Genomic DNA, 15,734 nt, shown 5'->3' with positions numbered 1-15,734 from the left:
GACTGGAACTTGTGTGTGTCCGTGTGTGTGTGTGTGTGTGTGTGTGTGTGTGTGTGTGTGTGTGTGTGTGGCTGGAGATGAACCCAAGACCTTGCACAGAACTGCAGCCCCTCACTGAGAGATTCTAGACACAGGCTCTACTACTGAGCGACGCCCGCAGCCTCCTCTCACTGCCAGATTCTCGGCAGGCATTTTACCTCTGAGTCACAGCCCCAGCACCCCTCCTCCTTTTCTGGTCTTTTTGAGACATGTTCTCTCTGTGTAGTCCTAACTGGTTTGGAACTTGGTCTGTAGCCCAGGCTGGCCTTGAACTCACAGAGATCCGCCTGGCTCTGCCCCCCGGCTTTTTGTTTTGGGTGCTATTCGAATCTCCTTCAAGCCCTTTCTTGCTCACTCACTTTTGGCCTATCACAATGACACTAGCCTCTGACCCCTGCCCTCTCTTGCTGACCTCTGGTCCTTCACTGGCTCCTGCCCCCCTCTCTCCGGATCCCTGCAGCCCCCACAAGTGCACCCCAGCACCTCACAGTGGAGGATGTGACAGACACCACCACCACACTCAAGTGGAGGCCCCCGGACAGGATTGGCGCTGGCGGCATCGACGGCTACCTGGTGGAGTACTGCCTGGAGGGCTGTAAGTGGCCCTTGGTCCTATGTCGAGCCCGGGATTGGACTTGGGAGATGCACAGGGGCTGGTATAGTGCCTGGGATGGGCTGGACCCCTCAGTGCATTGGTCTGCCCTCCGGCCACCTCCACGCTCCTTATCTTCTGTTCCTCCTTCTCCTGTATTTTCCTCTACCTTCCTTCCCTGACCCTCTCCTCTCTTCCTTGTCTTAATATTCTTCCCTCCCAACCATCTCTAACTGTCATCTCCACTGTCCCCACCCCCACCTCTGCTGCATGCCCCCGACAAACACACTCACACACTTGCACATTCCCACACATATTCATGAAGCATATTGACATGCAGTCACACACTCACACTAGTGCACAATACTCCTTAAAGCCATACATTCACATTCAAATATTCATTTACCCACCCATGTACATGGACACTCGAATATGCACACTGGCATACACACATACACACACACACACACACACACACACACACACACACAGCCTGCCATGGGGTTCACAGCCCTGGCTGCAAAATGACTTCCATACATCACTATCTGGCGGTCAGGACACCACACTGACACTATCTGCCCAGCCCTACCTGCCCTGCCTGTGGATGTGTGGTTTTGGTCTCTGTGATTCAGAACCTTCATTTTAACCTGGAACTGTGACCACCACATCAGGTCGTTCAGCAAAGTGATAATGTTGCCCCATCAGCTTGCCTCCATCTCTTCCCTGTATTCCCCTTTTCACTCTCCAGTTGGGCAACACCTTCTGTGGGTCAAAGGCCAGGTGTGGGGTTGGAAATGAATGTGGGGCAGGGTGGGTGGGAGGGGCATGTGGGGAGGGTCAAGCCATTGTACCAATGGGCATGAAGGGCTTGGTGTTCATGCTGGGCTGTGAGACACCAATGGCGTTGACAGCGAAGACCCGCATCTCATAGAGGACACCCTCGATCATCTTTGTGGACTCGTAGGTTGTTTCAGTGAAGACTTCAAAGTTGAGCTTCATCCAGCGCTGAGAGCCTTTCTTCTTCCGCTCCATCAGGTACCCTGTGGCTCCCCAAGCAGAAGGTTTTGGGGGCCATGGTGAGATCTAGTGTCACATTCGGGGCAGGAAGGGTCACATAGGAAGGATCATGCATCCTCCATCAGATGGACTCTCAGCTTCACAGAGCCTTCTGGTGGCAGCCATTGGGAAACCTTGGGAAGCCAAGGGCCACAGAAACCCCCAGGCTATGAAGCCAAAATTATACTTATTTCCAGGTCATTGGAGAACAGTGGACCCTGGGAAAGGTTAATGGGGTCAAAAAGTAACAAAGATGGAAATCTGGCCGAGTGTGGTGGTGCACACCTTTAATCCCAACACTCAGGAGGCAGGGTCAAGCTGATACCTGTGAGTTTGAGGCCAGCCTGGTCTACAAAGTGAATTCTAAGCCAGACAGAGCGACACAGTAAGACCTTGTCTCAAAAGGGGGACAGGGGGTGGGGGCTACAGGTATGGCTCAGTCGTTAGTGCTTGTGCAAACATGAAGACCCAAGTTTGGATCCATAGCACCTACATAAAAGCTGGGTGTAGTAGTATGTGCTTGTAATCTCAGTGCTCGAGACAGAAGGGCCCCTAGGGGCACTGGCCAGCCAGTCTAGCCTGATAGATGAGCTTAAGGCTCAGTGAGAGACTCTGTCTCAAAAAGTAAGGTGGAGTGATGGAGGAGGGCACTCAAGGTGGACCTGGCCTCCACATGCACGTACACACAAATCAAGAGAAGAAATCATGGAAACTTAGTTCTCTGGGGAGACGCACAAGGAAGCTGTGGACTCAGGAGTGGAAATAACCAAAGGTTAGGGAGCATGGGAGTCACGGGACACTGATAGGAAGGTGCTAACCAGTCACTGGCTGTCCTCCGTCATACTTGGGTGGCTCCCAGACCAGAATGGCCCAGTCTTCTCCAACTGAGGTGACACGAACGGCCTCTGGGGGGTCAGGAACATCTGGGGTGGGGGTGAGGGACAACAAGAGTGTCAGGGGCACCCCTAGAGGCCTCAGTGAGCCACCCTGTGCATCATCCCCCGTAACCCCTGCTTACCCACAACCCGCAGGAAAATGGAGGCCACATCCTCGCCCACAGGGTTGGTGACTTTGATGGTATAGCGGCCCTCATCTGCCCGTTCTGCACTCTCAATCACAAAGCTGCTGCAGTCTGGCCTCTGCTCAATGTGCGTCCTGCCCTCCGTGGCTGTGAACACCTAGACAGGGCCACCCAGCAGCCAGGCTTACATCACTCTCTCAAACCAGGCATGCCTCAGGACCTCACTATGGCCACACACATATGTGAGTTCTGACACAGCAGCTTTCCTTCATCCTTCCTGTCCCCCACACACCCTTCACTAAGCATATGTCTTGTTCCCAAAAGTCACAATTTATCTATATACATACAGTCTGACACACTCTTGTTTTCTTTCTAAGACAGGTCTCTTGTAATCTAGACTGACATTAAACTTCTTCTATAGCTAAAGATGATCTTGAATTCCTGTTGCCCCTGCCTCTACCTCCCAAGTGCAGAGATGGTAGGTGTAAACCACCATGTCTGATCTGTGTAGTGCTGGGAATAAAGTCTAGTGATAGAGCCCTTGCCTAGAATCCCAACCACTCCACTTCTGTCTCAAGCCCCCTCTTACTTTTTTATTTTATTTTATGGTGTGAGGGTATCAGATCCCCTGGAACTGGAGTTACAGACAGTTGTGAGCTGTCAAGTGGGTACTGGGAATTGTACCCAGGTCCTCTGGAAGAGCATCCAGGGCTCTTAACTGCAGATCCATCTCTCCAGCCCACCTCCTCCTACTCTTAAGACCACCTGGAAGTCATCACGTCTTCCAGGAAGCAAGGAAAATGACCTTACATTCCTACAGCTCCTGTTCTCTGACTCCCATATCTCAGCCTCGGCTATCTTGGGAAGAAACTGTGGCTTGTGCCATCTCCCCCAAAGGACTGCATCTGATAAGGGTGGCACCTTTAGTGGCTAGCTGGGGGTGGGGGGTGGATAAACATGGAGCCATGCTGTCCATGTTCCAGAAGAGAGGACCTCGGTGATGCTACAGTTTGGATAAATGTTACCCAAAGACTCATGTCCTAAAAGCTTGTCCCAGTTCATTATATTACTGGAAGGAGGTGGAACCTTTAAGTGATGGGACCTAAAACCTGGAGATGGTGGCTCACACCTTTGATCCCAGCTCTGAGGAGACAGAGGCAGGCGGATCTCTGAGTTTGAGGCCAGCTTGGTCTACAGAGCAAGTTCAAGGACAGCCAGGGATACACAGAAAAACCCTGTCTCAAAAAAATAAAAGTGGCAGGACCTATCAGGAGGACATCCAGTCATTGGTAAGTGGGGGGTGCCATTGAAGAGGATATTGGGGCTCTGGACCCTTCCTCTCAGTGTGTCCCAGCCATTATGAGGTAAGCATCTTGCCACCACAGTGTTTAGCCTGGCCACAGGTCCAAGGCAGAGGAACACTGCCAGGGACTGAAACCAAGAACGAACGTGTGTGTGTGTGTGTGTGTGTGTGTGTGTGTGTGTGTGTGTGTGTGTATGTGTGTGTATGTGTATGTGTGTGTATGTGTGCGTGTGTGCGTGTGTGCGTGTATGTGCGTGTGTGTGTATGTGTGTGTATGTGTGCGTGTGTGCGTGTATGTGCGTGTGTGTGTATGTGTATGTGTGTGTGTATGTGTATGTGTGTGTATGTGTGCGTGTGTGCGTGTGTGTGCGTGTGTGTGTGTGTGTGTGTGTGTGTGTGTGTGTATGTGTGTGTGTGTGTAGATCTAGCTCGGGTATTGGTTACATTAATTGAAAGCTAACCCAAGAGAGGTGGAAATCTGACTTTCCTGGCCAGGGTAAAAAGCCAAAGCAGTTTGTTTGTTTTGTTTTATGAAAGGGGGAATAGATGACAGTAGATGGGTGGTTGGGTAGATGGTTGGGCATGGGGGATAATGGATGCATAGATAGGTAAGGGGATGGGTGGGTTGTGGATGGGATAGATGAATGAATGGGTGGTAGACGAATGAGTAGGTCGATTGCAGAGGAATGGATAGATTATGGATGACAGATGGACTGCTGGGTGATGGACAGATGGATGGATAAATAGGTGGTGGGTAGATGGGTTGTGTAGAGATAAATAGATTGTGGATCATGGGTGGGTGGGTGGAGGGATGGGTAGATATGTGGATGACTGGGTATGTGAATAAATTCACAGATGGGTGAATGTGTAGATAGATGAATGGGTGGGTGGGTAAGTGAATTGATAGGTGGATAAGTGCTGGATGGAAGCATTACTGAAGAGACGGATGAACAGGTCAGTCTTGACAAACTAGCTGTTGGAGGAAAAAGTCAATGAATGGGGCATGCACCGTATGTTGGGCCCACGTTTTGTTTAGACCGATACAGACTGCAGTCTTCAGAAATGGTTCACACAGAAGGAAGATGTATGTCCTCACTCCATAGAGAATGAGGCTGAAGCTCAGACAGGGAGGGCCACTTGCCTGATGTCACTTACCAGAGCCAGAGGGAGAGGGATGAGGACAGAAACCTACCTCATCTCCCTTTAGCCAGGTGGCAGTGGGAAGTGGCTCCCCAGAGATAGCCACATCCAGCCGCAACTTGTTTCCAGCCACCACAACAATTGAGTTATCTGAGGTCTTCCCTGAGCAGTCCAGGTGGATCTTTGGGGGCTCTAGAGGCACAGAAGAGGCACTGTGGACCTGGCTTCCCAATACTATCAAAGAGTCTCCCGAGAAGGACCCAGCCCTCCTCCCTCAGACCCAGGGGTCCAGACTCAGCCTCCTCCCTCAGTCATGAGTCATACTGGGGCCACCCGGCCCTTACCTTGCTTGGGTACATACTCCACTTTGATTTCTGGAAGGAGAAGGAGTTGAGATGGTTAGAGCTAAACTCTTATGTCTCTCCCTCGTCTTTCCTTCATAATCCAGGGGCAGAGGGAAGCATCTGGAAGAAAACCTGAGTCTTGGATCCTAGGGGAGGGAAAGATACCCAGGCCACCCCTACTCCCTATGGATACTCATCAGCATGTACCATGCCCTGAACATCCCACTGACTATATTCATGGGCCCCATAGACACTTGCTATGGCCTCCATTGAACAACCAGGGATCTTAATCCTGCAGAGAGAAATTCTGAGATCCTGGAGGTCTGGGAGGGTGGATTCTCCATCCCTAGTAGAAAAGGAAGGCTGTCTCTACCCAGGAAGTTGAGCTTGGCTGAGAGGGACAGAGCATAACCATCAGGCACAAACGTGTAGTCTCCCTCATCCTCGGGGCGGACATCATCAATCACCAGCTTGTGGAATCTAGAAGGCAGAAAGGAGGTTCGGGGGGGGGGGGGGTCAGGCCAGATCATCCCATGTGCTTCTGTGAACGCCATCATGAGGAATGTGGAGCTCAAGGCTCTACTTCATATGTCATTCTTCAGGTACCATCTACATTTTTTCCTTAAGATTTATTTATATGTATGCATGTTCGCCTTCATGTCTGTGTGTGCAGTAGCTAGAGGACAGGAGAGGGCACTGGATGCCCTGGAACTGGAGTTACAGGTGGTTGTGAGCCACCATGTGGATGATGGGAATTGAACCTGGGTCCTCTGCGAGATCAGCCAGTGCTCTTAATCATTGTGCCTTCTCTCCAGCCCATCTCCACTTTGAGACAGGGCCTCTCACTGGAATTGGGTCTCATCAAATAAGCTGTCTAGCCAGCAAACTCCAGGGATCCTCCTGCCTCTGCCTCCCCAGTTCTGGGATTATGGGCACACACCACCGTGCCCTAGCTTTTTATATGGGTGCTGGGAATTGAACTCAAGTGCCCATGTTTACACAGCCACTATTTTTACTTGCGGTTCTGTGGTGTTCCGGCCTAAGCTTAAATCCCACTTCCTAGCTGTGTGTCTTTGGGCAAGCTACCAAGTCTCTCTGTGCCTCCATTTCTTCATCCACAAACAGAGATAATGATAACAGAGTCTCAGAGTTGTGGAAGATGTAGGGTAGACCTGGCACTCAGAAAGTTCCCTGTCAGCACCAAGACTGCCTATGATCATTATCAAGGCTACCAGCAGCTACAAAAAAACCCCAAAAAACAAAAAGCAAAAGCAGAGACAAACAGCTCTCATGAAGAAACCCAGGAGGATGTGGCACTGGACCAGAGTCATGGCTCTCATGCATTCAGCAGATGAGCAGGTATTTATCTAGGGTGTTCACACACTGCCTGTGGAATTCTAACCTCTTGCTTTCCTGTGTGCCCCAAACACGGTCCAAGTTGACCCCTCCCTGCACCCTTCCTTGCAGTGAGACCTGATGGATCAGCCTGCTCCCAACCAACCCACAGACTCATATGAAAACAACCCTCCTTTTAAACCAGTGAGTCTGTGACACAGCCGTAGCTGACTGATACATGTGTCCCACTCACCCAGTCCAAGGACTCAGACACCCCACTGTCTTCTCAGCCTGCGCCTCACCTGCCCACATGGGAGATGGTGATCCTCTTGCTGGGTCGTACTTCCACCCCATTCTTGTACCACTTGCCCGTCACTTTCTCATCAGACACTTCACACTTGAACACAGCCTGTTCTGAGGCCTTCACTGTCAGGTCCGCAATGTCCTGCAGGACCTCCAGTTGCTTTTCTGGATAAGAAGGAAGAAGGGTGGGAAGCTGATCACTCCGGTCAGGCCACAAACACTAGTGAGCACCCACTGTGTGCTGAATGCTGTTCTGGGAATATAGTTATGAGTAAGCCCCAAACCACGTATTGGACATGGAAGGTCACATTGTAATGGGGAATGGAGACCAAGGAAATTCCATGGATAGGAGTGAAATGGGCTGAGAAGGGCAGGGTAGACTACAGAGAATGCTGAGAGCCTGCCAGGAGGAGTATATGCAAAGGCCCTGTGGTGGGTTGGGGGCATACTCAGTGGTAGAGCCTCTGCCCAGAATTCTCCAGTGAGAGGTTGGGGTGTAGATAAGTGGATTCCTGGCTAGCATGCCCTGATAAGATGTGATTTATTTTCCCAATATTTTACTCAGAAGGTGTTAACACACAGAACCCCTGGGGAAGGAGAGCTGAGAGTGTGTGATGTGTGTGTGTGTGTGTGTGTGTGTGTGTGTGTGTGTGTGTGAGAGTGTGTGTGTGAGAGTGTGTGTGAGAGTGTGTGTGTGTTCACATTTGTCACCTCCTCTCCATGCTTCCTTTTCTCTTTCTCTCCCCTGTACAACAGTATCACCTGAGAACTGACCTTGGCAGGCTGTTCCTATGAGTCAGTGAAGTACACACTTGTTTAATGGCCAATATGAAAAAAAAAAATACTTATTTGGATGTAAATGACATAGATTTTTGTTTTGTTTTGCTTTACTTTTCTCTTTGTAGAAATATAGGCTCTCGGGACATGAAGTCCTATGGACCCTTCTCTGACCCACTTTCTCCCGGGATAGCATTTTATATAACAGTAAGCTGGTAAACAAACTGGGACATTCACGGGGTCCTGTCATGCCTTCCAAAACACACCTGATTCAGTCTCATGCATGGGGAGAGGAGTGGGCAAATGTGAGTGCGGCAGGCAGCGTGACTGTTGTGCCAGTCTGGGCACAAGATGGAGAGTCTGGCCAGGTTAGGGTGGAAGAGGACATGCACTGATCTGCAGCCTCAGTTCTTTCCAACCCTGAGAGGAAGCCATACCTTCCACAATGAGTTCAGCCTCACATTGGCCACCGTTGGTTATGACCTGATAGCGGCCCCCATCCTCCTGGGTCACATCGGAGTAGATGAGGATGTGCCGTTTCCCATCCTTCTTGAAGCGGTAGCGTGCCTTGTAGGAGTCCTCCCGTGTCATCTCCACACCATCTTTCATCCTAGGTGGAGGGGAGACAGATCAGTGGTCTCAATGAGGTGGGATGATAGATCATGCATAGATGGGCGGGAATGTGCTTGGTTCAGATGGAGAATAAATGGATGGAGTGAGGGATGGGTGGGTGAATGAATGATTGAAGGATAGATTGATAATGATAGGCTGAAAGATGATAGATAAATGGCTGAATGAGTCAATGGAAAGGCGGTTGGGTTGGGGGATGGATGGAGAAGTGAATAGATGAAGTTATGAATAGATAAATAGATTGATAATAGATAGGCAGATGGAGGGTGATGGATGGGTGGAAAGAGGGGGAAAGGAATAGAGGGGTGATGGATGGATAAATGGATGGGCGGATGGATGATAAGAATGGATGGATAGGTGGAGGGATGATGGATGATAGGTGAATGGATAATGGGATGATGGACTGATAATGATTGGGTGGAAGGATGGTAGGTGAATGGATTATAGAAGGATGCACAGTAGATAGAATGATGATGAGTGGGTGATAGAAAGATGGATGGATGTGTAGAGGGATGACAGATGAGTGATGGATAATGGATGGGTGGCGGTTAGATGGTGGGTGGACACATGATGGATGGATGAGAGGGTGATGGACAAGCAGATAACAGACACATAGATGGATCTAAGGTCAAATGACTGGCTGATAGATGAATTAATATTCAGTGCAACAGGATGGATCAGGAAAAGATCCTAAAGATAAACAGATGGGATGAACAGAAGTCAGGTCTAGAATAATGAGGTCATAAACAAAGGGGGGATTTAAAGAGATTAACTGAGGTCTCAGGTGCCTCCTGAGCAAAGATCAGAACCTCCTAGGAAGTCTTGAGTGTGCTAGAGAGCAGGGCTGAGGTGAAGAACCGAAAGGCAGCTGTGCTCAGCTAAGAAGGCAGAGCTCAACTCACCACATGACCTGTGCACCCTCTTCAGATACCTCTACCGACATTTCCACTCGGTCACCCACAAACACCTGCTGGTCTTCCAGTGGGGTCACAATCAGGACTGGAGGCTCTGTGTAGTGAGAGAGAGGAAGCCACAGTTTCAGAGCCGCCCCATTTCCTCCCTGCTTTCCCGGGCTCAGGATGGGGCCAGCCCCACCTTTGACAAAGAGTTCCGTGAAGCACTTCTCATCTTTGACTGCTACCTCATATGCGGCGTCATCCGCCAGTGTGCACTTGTTGATGGTGAGGATTCGTTTCTTCCCCACATTCTCAAACACATACCTGGCGTGAGAGTACCCATCATAGAAGACAGCACAGCCCAAAGGGAAAACTGAAACCCATACTTTTTTTCTGGGCATTCACTCTAGACCTCCCTCTGTGCAGCGACTGCCCTGTGCATACTTGCTGCTTGGTTTGATCTCTTGGCCATTCTTGAACCACTTGAGAGGAAGGTCTGGATCACTGATCTCCACCACCAACTTGATCTTATTGCCCCTGTCTACTTGGTAGGCTGGGTCCAACTTCTTAGTGAAGGCTAGGGATGGAGAGAGGACCACAGGGTAGAGGGAAGATCAAGGAATATGGAGATGCTCATGGAGGACAGGAGGACAGCGGGTAGAGAGGAGACTTCCTTGTTGCCTTGGTCATCTCTACAGGAACCAGGTCTTCCTCCCAGACCTCGGTATCTCCAAGGTCAAGTCCAGAGGCCTCTGTGGACTTAGAGACCTTTGAGAGTGAGACCCACTACTTGTCAGATTAGGACCAAAAGCTGGGTTCAAGGCGCAGAAGTCCCCACTGTTGGAGGACTTCAGGACAATCCCATCTCCTGTGGGTCAATGCTGACCTGCACTCTTCTTGACCTCCACCTTGGCCTTCTTGAGCCGCTTCAGCATGCCGCGGAGGTCCGTGATGCCATATTGAAAGGCAATCTTCTCATACTCGCTCTTCTTGGCCCCTTTCAGGAGCTCCCAAATCTCTGGGGGAATGCCCAGATCATCATCATCTTTCTTCTTCTTCTTTTCCTCCTCAACCACTTCCCTGGGGGAGCAGGGATACCAGTAGTGAGGTGGTTAAGGTACCCCTCCACCCCATGATGAGATTTGCTGTTATCTGGAAACTCTGAGTCTTATTCTTTCCCTCTTGGATCATTGCCCAAGCATCTTCCTTCCCTCCACTTATCCACTCATCTGTCCATTCCCCAATTATCCAGCCCTCATGCAAACATCAATCCATCAACTATCTGTCCATCCATCCAATCATCCAAGTATTTACCCACCCATCTATCCCTACATTCATCAACCCATCCACCCACTAATGTATTCACCTATCCATCCATCCTTTGATTCCACATATCCACCTGAATACCCACCCATTTATTCACTATCCACTCTTCTATCCATTTATCATCCATCCATCTCTTCTTCCACCTTACCTTCTCTCCATATCTCTTCATTTATTTATCTGCTACCCACACATCTATCCATTTCCAGTTGTCCATGTATCCTACCCATCCATCTGAACACTCACTCATCCATCCATCCTTTCTTTCCTATATCCCTACATTCATCTAACTATATAAACACCATTGAATTTATCATCCAATCATCCTTCCCTCTCTTCCTCAATTCTCTACCTTTTCATCCATCTTCCATCCATCCAGTACCTATTCATCCCTCTGTCCACCCAGTCTACCCACTCATTCATCTAATTGGGTGAACAGCCATACTTAATCTACTCTCTATCCCTTCGCCCATCCATCCATCCATCCATCCATCCATCCATCCCATCCCATCCATCCAACTACCCATTTCCACATCAATTTCATTGATTCATCCATCCAAGTAGTCAACTAAATGTTAATCCCTTCACCTTCCTACCCATTTATCCAATCATTTATTCATCTATCCCTTTACTTTCCTACACATCTACGCACTCACCATCCATCCATCATCTATCCACCCTTTCACTTTCTACCCACCTACCCATACACTTATCCATCCATCCATTCACCTTCCTACCCATGTGTCTATTCACTTATCCATCCATCTACTTATCCAACAAATAGTTATCAATCACCTTCCTTTCTAGGTTTTTCCACCCATGGTCTCCACAGAACATTTCTGACATCCACATCAGAAACCATCTCCTCCTCTCTGTTCTAAACTTTGCCATGGCTCCCCACTACCTTCAGAAGGGAGCCCCAGCTCCTCATCCTGGAAATCACCAACCTACCCATCTTTCCACCACCACTCCAACCGTCCAAACCAGATTCATACCCTGTTCTTAGCACTCCAGGCTCTTCTCTGCCTCTCGGGGCTCTTTGCTGCTTCCAGCCTCCTATGTCTCTGCCTTTGTGTCCCTTTCCATCCTACAAATCCTAGTACCAATGATTTCTTCTCTGTGAGGTATCTAATCTATGGTCCTCCAAGGCAGTGACCTGCTCTTGCCCTGATGTCTTAGGTCCTTGCTGACACTTCCTCCAACCACACCAAACTGCCTTATGTGTGTCCCTGTCTTTGGATCTCCCCAAGGCATTGAAGTAGTCAGGCCAGGATCAAGTGGGGCTTCTCTGTGCCTCCATCTCAGCCCGGCCCCTAGTGGACTGATGGCCTCACAAGATGTGCAGCACATGGAGGGAGGGATGCTTGCAGGAATCTTCAGGAAGGAGGGATGAAGTAGATGCATGAGTTAACTTGGGACACGAACATTGTATCAATATTGAGAGCAGAAGGTGAGAGGACAGATCAACAGAAGGAAGGATAGAGAAGAGCAGGGTACATGCATGCATGTCTAGGACATCAGTAATGGTTAAGCAAGCATTAGGTCATAAGTAGATACAAGATGGCCAAGCCTGTGGCTGGTGAGTAGAAGACCAAACAGAAGAATCAATTAATAAACAGAGCTGTCAGTGGGAAAACTGGAGCCATGAAGGGTGGGCACGTGACCAATAATATGGTGGATACATGAGAAAGAATATGTGTTCTGAAGAACAACAGTAAATTGTTGCCATCTATCCACTCTGCTCTGCATGTGTGCACATGTGTGCATCTGTGTGTGTAGCCAGAAGTTGCTATCAAGTCTGTCTTCACTTTTCTACCTTATTTCTTAAAATGTTTTCACTTTTTATGGTGTGTGTGTGCACGTGCACTCACATGCCACAGTACATGTGTAGAAGTCAGAGAACAATTTTCAGGAGTCAGTTGTTTCTCTAAGGACTGAATGTTGGTCATCAGCTTGGTAACAGGCACCCTTACCCACTGAGCCATCTCCCTAACCCACCTTATTTTTTGAGACATGGTTGGTCTATCACTGAACCTGGAGCCCACTGATTTGTCTAGGCTGGCTGGCCAGCAAACTCCAAGAATCTATCTATCCCCATTTCCCCCGTGCTGGATACAGGAGCGTGGCTCTCTGCCTGGTTTTTACATAGGTCCTGGGGATTTAAACTCAGGTCCTCACACTTGCACAGTAAGCACTTTACTGATCACATCTTCACAGCCCAATTATTTTTTACCTACAGAATACCAACCTCACATTGCTGATTTTGTTTGTTTGTTTTTGTTTTTCAAGACAGGGTTTCTCTGTGTAGTTTTGCGCCTTTCCTGGAACTCGCTCTGTAGCCCAGGCTGGCCTCGAACTCACAGAGATCCGCCTGGCTCTGCCTCCCAAGTGCTGGGATTAAAGGTGAGTGCCACCGCTGCCTGGCTCACATTGCTAAATTTAACAGAAAGCTCTAAGGGATTGGGTGTGTCAGTGATGGGGTGAAGAGATGAAAGGAGGCTGCTGGCTGGCTGGGTGTGGGGGAGAGCAGATGTCTGGATAGGATGTTGGGTGCTGTTGGGGGAGGGGTGCAGGTACAGTTGAATAAGCAGGCAGGGAGGTAGATGGATATAAGAAGGACAGATTAGTGTAGGGAATGAGTGTGTGGAGTGACAGGTAGATGTCTGAGTGTAAAGGCAGATGGGTGGTTAGAGAAGTGGGGAGCCGGTGGGGGAAGAGTGGGTGTGTGAAGTGGATGGGTGGGTTTGAAGATGGAGAGGTAGATAGCCATGTGGATGGAGGGCGAGTGGATGGATTTGTGGGTAGGGGACCAGTGATGAGTAGGTGGAAGGTTGGAGAGATGCACAGCTGGACCAGTAAGAGGCTGGAAGCCTGGGTGAGCAGGGTGGAGGCATGGCTGGTGGCTTCAGGGGTGAATAGGTCGAGGACTTGCTGGGCAGATGGCTGCTGGATGGTGCTGTGGGCAGGGGTAGGGGTGGATGGGCTGGTGGGAAGGAATGAAGCTGTGGAGGGACAGGACCAGAGCAAACAGAAAACCTAGAGGTGGAGGCCGGAGGGATGGCTCCAAGCAAGGCCAGCCAAAACCCTACAATGAGACTTTGGCTCCAAACACAAGAAAGAAAGAAAGAAAGACAGACAGACAGAAAGACAGAAAGAAAGAAAGACAGACAGTGGAGAGTGATAGAAGACACCAGAAATCAACCTCTGCCCCCTGCCCCTCCCCACTCACACACTGCACAGAGAAGGAAAGAAAATGAAAGGGAGGGAGGGGAGGGAGGGAGGGAGGGAGGGAGGGAGGGAAGGAGGGAAGAAGGGAAGGAGGGAGGGAAGAAAAGGAGAAACTCCAGGAAGGTTGATAGAAATAAGGTGATGGCACTTTGGCCATCGTTCCTCTCCCAAGACCCCACCTGTCCCCTCTCTGCTAGCTAGGCCAACTCACCTCTTCTTCAACAAGCCGCTGAAATCCAGCTCACCCGCATCTTCTGACTTCCCGTCACCCCTGTGATCATTATGAATGCGTGTGAACCCCACTAAGATCTCCACCTCCCAAGGAAAGCCTCCCTTGAGTCTCAGTGCCAATAGGCACCTCTTCCCGGGACCCGGAGGCACTCACGGACGTTTGAAGCTCTCAAGGCTCTGACCAGATGAGTCCTGTCGGGGTGCTGGGGACAGGTGATAGAGAAGTAAGGTAAAGACCAGGATATCCTGGCAGGCCATTCATAATTCGAAGCTTCTTTGGGTACCCTTTCCTTCATCTTTTGGGTCAATGCACCCTTTCTGAAGGCCTAGACAGTGTGCTCCCTCTCTGTCTGTCTCTGTCTGTCTGTCTCCTCTCGCATGCGCATGCTCATGCTCATGCATGCATGCTTGTGTGTGTGTGTGTGTGTGTGTGTGTGTGTGTGTGTGTGTGTGTATGTGTGTGTTTGAAACACAGTCTCAAACTATGTAGCCCTGGCTGGCCTAGAACAAAAAACTTCCTGCATATCCCTGCCCAGTTTTTTGGATTTTGAGACAAGATTTCACTGTGTAACCCAGGCTCATGTGGAGCTGGCATGAATCATCCTGCCTCAGCCTCAGGGCTGGCTGAAAGGCATGCACCAGGGGTAACTTCTCCACCCTAGGAGTCCCACCCCCCTGGTCGCCAGGCCGCATCCTCCTGGACAGCTGGTCCTTACTCCCCCAGGTCAGGGGGCTGCAGAACCCCAGAGGCTGCAGGGCCCCTGCTTGCTCCTAAACCTGCCAAGTCTATGTACCCCATCCTGAACCCACACATCCAGATTCTATGAGATGGGAGGCCCTAGCTACCCAAGCCTTCAGCACACTTTCACAAACCTGGAAGCCTCCTGAGTTTTTTTATGCATACCCCAAGTTGCTAAACATCTGTACCCCTAAGTCCATGCCTCCTCCTACACAAGGCCTGAAGACTTTGCCCCCCATTACTAAATCTAGATCCTCTCCTGCAAGAGACTGTGACCACCCCACCTCCACACCTGCATCCACCACAGCTCAGTCTAGAACCCCCCACCCTGCCAGCATCCCCTGTCCCGCCTGCGCACTCACTCCCACCCCCCCACCCTCCCCCCACCCACCCACCCCCACCCCCACCTCCCCACCCCACCCCACCCCACCCCCCTGTCGCCAGCGCACCCTCTACATCCACATTGAACGGGCAGCTGTCGCAGACATCCTTGGCTTTGACCTCTAGACGGTAATCCCCGCGATCCCCTAGGACCACCTTCCCAATGTGGAGTTCCACGGTGTACACCTGGGGGCCAGGGGCATGGCACTTATGACTCACAGTCCCCAAGTCTCCACCCGGCCCCAAAGCAGAGTTCTCGGCCTGGGACAGCTCGCCCTCCAACTTGCAGGATCTTGGCTCTCTGGGGCCTCTAGCAGGGTGAGGAACACATGGCTATGCCCTCTGCACAGCTATGTCACCCTCTGCCAGGCCTTGCCACCCTGTAAAGCTCAGCCA

The 15,734-nt window shown here is 50.3% G+C and overlaps 1 protein-coding gene across 1 annotated transcript in view; it reads right to left on the bottom strand.

Moving 5' to 3' along the window:
- Pold1 (DNA polymerase delta 1, catalytic subunit) overlaps positions 1 to 15,734 on the bottom strand; it is a 34,282-nt gene that overhangs the window by 751 nt on the left and 17,797 nt on the right. The window contains exons 21-36 of the mRNA XM_036199326.1: positions 15,407 to 15,524; positions 14,373 to 14,421; positions 14,199 to 14,258; positions 10,323 to 10,516; positions 9,881 to 10,013; positions 9,636 to 9,760; positions 9,443 to 9,548; positions 8,348 to 8,520; positions 7,133 to 7,298; positions 5,869 to 5,975; positions 5,496 to 5,525; positions 5,204 to 5,343; positions 2,706 to 2,865; positions 2,506 to 2,610; positions 1,483 to 1,671; positions 523 to 589 (exon numbers count right to left, since the gene is read on the bottom strand). Of these exons, the coding sequence (XP_036055219.1) occupies positions 523 to 589; positions 1,483 to 1,671; positions 2,506 to 2,610; positions 2,706 to 2,865; positions 5,204 to 5,343; positions 5,496 to 5,525; positions 5,869 to 5,975; positions 7,133 to 7,298; positions 8,348 to 8,520; positions 9,443 to 9,548; positions 9,636 to 9,760; positions 9,881 to 10,013; positions 10,323 to 10,516; positions 14,199 to 14,258; positions 14,373 to 14,421; positions 15,407 to 15,524 (1,922 nt within the window). The remainder of the gene's footprint in view (positions 1 to 522; positions 590 to 1,482; positions 1,672 to 2,505; positions 2,611 to 2,705; positions 2,866 to 5,203; positions 5,344 to 5,495; positions 5,526 to 5,868; positions 5,976 to 7,132; positions 7,299 to 8,347; positions 8,521 to 9,442; positions 9,549 to 9,635; positions 9,761 to 9,880; positions 10,014 to 10,322; positions 10,517 to 14,198; positions 14,259 to 14,372; positions 14,422 to 15,406; positions 15,525 to 15,734) is intronic.

Source organism: Onychomys torridus, chromosome 1 (assembly GCF_903995425.1).
Source record: "Onychomys torridus chromosome 1, mOncTor1.1, whole genome shotgun sequence".
Classification (NCBI taxonomy): Eukaryota; Metazoa; Chordata; class Mammalia; order Rodentia; family Cricetidae; genus Onychomys; species Onychomys torridus.
Note: the sequence above shows the minus strand (reverse complement) of the source record. Positions and strands in the feature narration are given on the sequence as shown.